This window comes from Protobothrops mucrosquamatus, unplaced genomic scaffold, assembly GCF_001527695.2.
Source record: "Protobothrops mucrosquamatus isolate PMUCROS unplaced genomic scaffold, P.Mucros_1.0 scaffold5645, whole genome shotgun sequence".
Taxonomy (NCBI): Eukaryota; Metazoa; Chordata; class Lepidosauria; order Squamata; family Viperidae; genus Protobothrops; species Protobothrops mucrosquamatus.
This window is the reverse complement of record NW_015391497.1, coordinates 20,647-25,898: the sequence shown is the minus strand read 5'-3', so window position 1 is coordinate 25,898 and position 5,252 is coordinate 20,647. Positions and strand designations below refer to the sequence as shown.

Genomic DNA, 5,252 nt, shown 5'->3' with positions numbered 1-5,252 from the left:
GGGGGGGGTATAGGATCTCTCTCTGCCCCACTGGACCTGCCAAGGTCAGAGCCGTGTCTGATGCGTTCGTCCTTTCCACTCTTCCAGTGCGCTACGGATGAGGAGGAGGGCGGCCTGGGCAAGCGAGGAGGCCACGTCGTCGGGCATTCGGGGGACCCTCGGCCTTTGTGGGCCCCCCACGGCGGCCCCTCGGAGGGTGAGTGGAGGCCGGTCCCGAGGAAAGACCAGCCGTCTGTCCCCCATAGACGACAGAAAGAGCCGGGCTGGCCGGCCCGGAGGAGGGGGGTGCCTTGGCCCCTCTGTGGAGACCCCCAGTCCTGAGCGTGGCTGCCCCCGTCACTGAGGGTCTCTGTTGCCCACGGGTGGTCCTCCCCGGCCTGCTCCCATGGTCCCTGCTGGTTTTTGAAGAAGAGGCTAGACAGTCCCTTGTCTGAGATGGTGTAGGGTCTCCTGCTTGAGCGGGGGGCTGGACTACAAGACCTCCGAGGTCCCTTCTAGATTCTATTCTATTCTAAATTCTCTATTCTCTATTCTGTTCTATTCTTATTTCTATTCTATTCTGTTCTGTTCTATTCTTATTTCTTATTCTATTCTATTCTATTTATTTCTTATTCTGTTCTGTTTTATTCTATTCTTATTTCTTATTCTATTCTATACTATTCTATTCTTATTTCTTATTCTATTCTTATTTCTTATTCTATTCTATTCTATTTATTTCTTATTCTGTTCTGTTCTGTTCTATTCTATGTTCTTATTCTGTTCTGTTTTATTCTATTCTTATTTCTTATTCTATTCTTATTTCTTATTCTATTCTATTCTATACTATTCTATTCTATACTATTCTTATTTCTTATTCTATTCTTATTTCTTATTCTATTCTATTTATTTCTTATTCTGTTCTGTTCTGTTCTGTTCTATTCTATTTTCTTATTCTGTTCTGTTTTATTCTATTCTTATTTCTTATTCTATTCTATACTATTGTATTCTATTCTTATTTCTTATTCTATTCTTATTTCTTATTNTGGAGGATTTGGGAGGGACCTCCCTGCAGGAGTACGTCCAAAGGTCCGACAACTGGAATCTGCAGGATCTGATCCGGCAGTGCGGGAACCGCTTCTGCGGCTTCAACAACAAGGCCGCCGGAGCTGAGCGGGAGAGGCAGGTCATGGAGCTGATGAAGACGGTGCAGAGAACCATCTTCCAGAACGGGGGGCGATGCTATGTCAACCAGCTGTACGGGGAGCCCAGCTTACGGGACGAGCACGTCCGATCTTTCGTGACCAAGAACAGAAGAGAGAGGACCTGGGTACCCCGTTCCACAAAGTGTCAAGCATGGATTGGGTGGTGTTGCTTGGCGGTGTTTGTGGTTGTGATTATTCTTGTCGTCCATTTTTTATGAGTGCTTTGCAAAGTTTTCAGAGGGAGCGGAAGAGACGTTGTTGGGGAGTGAGTGGCTTGTGTGGACTTGCCCTGATTGCAGTGAACTTGCCACACCTGGGGAGGGCAGGAGGGGACCGGTGGGACTCCAGGAGAGCCACAGTTCCCTTCGCACCCCAACGTCTCCCCAGTTCCTGCCCTGTCTCCACGCCTTGGGACCCCTTGGCCCCCTTGACTGATCTCCAGACTGAGCAGATTGGAGAGCTGGAGAATAGACCCCCAAGAAGGGACCTGGATTCTGCATTTTGGGGGGGAGGGGCCAGGGGGTGGCACAGCCTTCTGCGCAGCGGCACAGATAACGGAGCCGATCCCAGCTGACCAACGTGCTAAAATTGGGGCGCGAAATCTCAACATTGGCACGAGAAACGCAGCTTTAACTTGGTGTCAATCCACTGGTGTCAATTCTCAGCGTCCCCACAGGGAGATTTTCTCCATGTGTGTATGTGTGTGTGTGTGTGTGTGTCCTAGGCCTTCCAGAAATGCGCTCCGTCGTCTCCAATTTGAATCCATCCATCTTTCTCAGGACAAAACCTCTTTTTTCTCTACGACGGTCCTGCCGCTGAAAGAAAATAACTCCCACACCCGCTGGGAGCTTCTGTGGCTGAGGGGGACTAGAATGGGGTCTCCACCATTCTTGGGGGGGGGTCAGGGGGGACGAGAGAAGAGATGATCCCACTTCTCCAGTGCAAAATAATAATTTTAAAAAAATACCAGGATGAAAATGGCTTGATTTACCAGAAAAGGAAAAACGAGTACACGAATAAACGTTACCCTTTGGACAGGAACGTACTAAACGTGTGTGTATTATATAAGATATATGTGCAACGTAAAGTTTGCCGAATGACATCCTGTACACAGGTAGTCCTCGACTTACGACCAGGATGGAACCCAACCTTTATGTTGCGGAGTGAGACACATTTGTGAAGGCGGTTTCACTCCATTTTACGACCTTTCTTGATGATCTTTACGGCCACGGTTAAGTCAGGCGTTGCGGCGGTGAAGTTAGCCTTGACTTTTTCTCGTCAGAAGGTCGTAAAAAGGGACGGCGGGACCCCTGGCACGCTGCAACCGTCATAAATACAAGTCGGTTGCCAAATGCCTGAACTTGGATCGTGCAACGACGGGGATGCCACAACGGTTGTACGTGTGAAAAGTTATCAAAAGTCAGATTTTCCAGGGCTGCCGTAACTCCAAATGGTGACTAAACCGGCGGTTGTAAGTCAAGGGCTACTTGTATTATATAAAATACATGTTATGTAAAGTTGACAGAATGACAGAATGACAGACTATATCTATATATGTTTAACACCAGTTTCCTGGTAAGATCTACCCTATTACCTGGTTCTCCTTAGCATTTTTATTAATAAAGGCTCTTCAGATGCTGATTGGTAAATGCTGATTGCAATCTTTTGATTCAGGGAACGTATCCCCAAAATTCAGGAAGGGGCAGGCAGCATAAAAGGGACTTTGCTTCTGGGATCCGGGCAGGGACACCGAGCCACGGGTGATTGTGGCTTGCACCGAAAGTCGATTCAAGCCACGAAAGAGAGCCGGGTGCTGCCTCCCACGCATGGCGAGTTCTGACCTCGGAGTCCGAGTGGACGGATGCCAGCCGTGTGCGGCGGCAGCCGGAAAAGCTAACACGATCCTCGGTTGTCGTCTAAACCGAGGCATAGAATCAAAATCAGGTGAAGTTATTAGCACCGCTTTGTAAAGCCTTAGTAAGGCCACCCCTGGAATACCTGCGTCCAGTTTTGGTCCTCACATTACAAAAAAAAAGAGGTTGAGACTTTGGAAAAAGGGGCGAGAAGAGCAACTGGGATGATCAAAGGCCTGGAGACTAAAACATACTGAACGGGAAATCTATCTGTTCTATATAAATAAAAATGTAAATGTTCGTTTGTTCCAAATCTTAAATCTCCAAAAGTTCTTCACCGATTGCTTTGAAATTTTGACACAACGTTGCATTCGAATACGCGCGTGTTTTTATATACTTACTATTATATAGATCGTGCACTTTCTCTTTTCTTTCTTTTCCATTTAACCAGACTAAGCCACAGCAACGCATGACCGGGTACAGGTAGTTAGTTATATAGAAGCAAATGTTTCCTGCTTCAGGTACGGTAAGGGGAGGGGAAAAAGGAGTTAAGGATGGAACCTGAGTTGCTGGGTATGAGTCATCGTCTAGGACAGTGGTTCTCAACCTTTTTAATGCCGCGACCCCAACTGGTCGTAAGTCGAGGACTAAACCGGTCGTACGTCGAGGACTAAACCGGTCATAAGTCGAGGACTACCCAACCGGTCGTAAGTCGAGGACTTTCCCTGCCCGGTAGCGCCACGCATGCATGGTTCCACCCCCTGCGCCGGCCGAGGCGTAGCTGGCAAGCGGCAGAGACGGAGCAGGCCGACCACCAGCTGGCCCAGCCCAAGGAAGGTAAGGCACCCGCCGGAAAAGGGGAAAAAAATGGCGGACAAAAAAAATGGCGGACAGCCTTGCTTGGCGACCCCCGTGAAATGGTCGATTGACCCCAAATGGGGTCGCGACCCATAGGTTGAGAACTGCTGGTCTAGGAATTGTTTTTTTGTGCCATCTTATGCCTGGTACCAAGACCTGATCTTTTTGTTCTGGAAAGGTATAAAAGGCAGAAGACATGTTTCCCGGTCGTTGCCTTTATCTCTCTACCAGCCATGAAGAGAGACCGGGTCACCCATCTCTATTTTGATCAAAATAAAAGTTGTTTGCTTGCTGAAACCTCAGCTCAGGAGTTTCTTTGGCTCTTTTAAAATTCCTGAGTAATGCCGGGACAATTGTGAGGCTAAGCGGAAAACCTTACAACACAAAGAACGGCGGCGGGATTTGGGTACGGCAAATCTAGAGAAAAGAAGGACTGAGGGGGACACGATAGAAGTATTCCAGTATTTGAGGGGCTGCCCCAAAGAAGAGTGGGGGGTCAACTTATTCTCCAAAGCCGCTGAAGGCAGGACAAGAAGCAACAGATGGAAGCTGATCAGGGAAAGAAGCAACCTAGAACTAAGGAGAAATTTCCTGACAATGAGAACAATTAACCAGTGGAACTGCTTGCCACCAGAGGTTGTGAGCGCTCCAACACTGAGGGCTTTTCAGAAGAGACTGGACAGACATTTATCTGAAATAGACGTAGAGGGTCTTGAGCAGCGGGGGTGGGGTGGACTTAGAAGACTGTTAAGGTCCCTTCCAGCTCTGTTATTCTGCGATTCTGTCAGGGTCTCCTGTTGGAGCAGGGGGTCAGAATAGATGAACTCCGGGGTCCCTTCTAACTCTGTCATTCTGTATTCTGTTAAGATATTGAATTTAGTGGCTGGCAGACTAAAGCGTGCCATGGGCCAGAACACGCAGTTGTAGTTGAGTGGCTGGAGAGCGCTGGCTCCTGCGTGAGGCGATCTGCGCTGCGATTGGTTGCTGTGGGGGCAAAGGGGACGTTTCCCTTTTTTCCCACCTTTTTTTCTTCTCTGTCTTGTGCCTACTGTTTAATTTACCTCAGGATGTTCCTGTGTCCCTGACTGTCTGGTTTGCTCATGCAGGTGGCGATCTGTGCTGTGATTGGTTGCCTTAATTATAAAGGGGGCTTTCCCCCTTTTTCCCGCCTTTTTTCTCCTCTGTGTTCTACTGCCTGCTGTTTAATTTACCTCAGGATGTTCCTGTGGCCCTGTTTTGTCTGCTCATGCAGGAGGCGATCTGCGCTGTGATTGGTTGCCACAAGTATAAAGGGGGTGTTTCCCTTTCTTCCCGCCTTTTTTATTCTCTATCTTCTGCCTGCTGTTTAATTTTACCTCAG

The 5,252-nt window shown here is 48.2% G+C and overlaps 1 protein-coding gene across 1 annotated transcript in view; it reads left to right on the top strand.

Annotated features, from left to right (window-relative positions):
- The window catches only part of LOC107299874 (GTPase IMAP family member 4-like), a 21,655-nt gene extending 16,638 nt beyond the window's left edge, over window positions 1-5,017 (top strand). The window contains exons 3-6 of the mRNA XM_029286893.1: window positions 88-196; window positions 1,052-1,306; window positions 3,486-3,511; window positions 4,999-5,017. Of these exons, the coding sequence (XP_029142726.1) occupies window positions 88-196; window positions 1,052-1,306; window positions 3,486-3,511; window positions 4,999-5,017 (409 nt within the window). The remainder of the gene's footprint in view (window positions 1-87; window positions 197-1,051; window positions 1,307-3,485; window positions 3,512-4,998) is intronic.
- The last annotated feature ends 235 nt before the right edge of the window (window positions 5,018-5,252 follow it).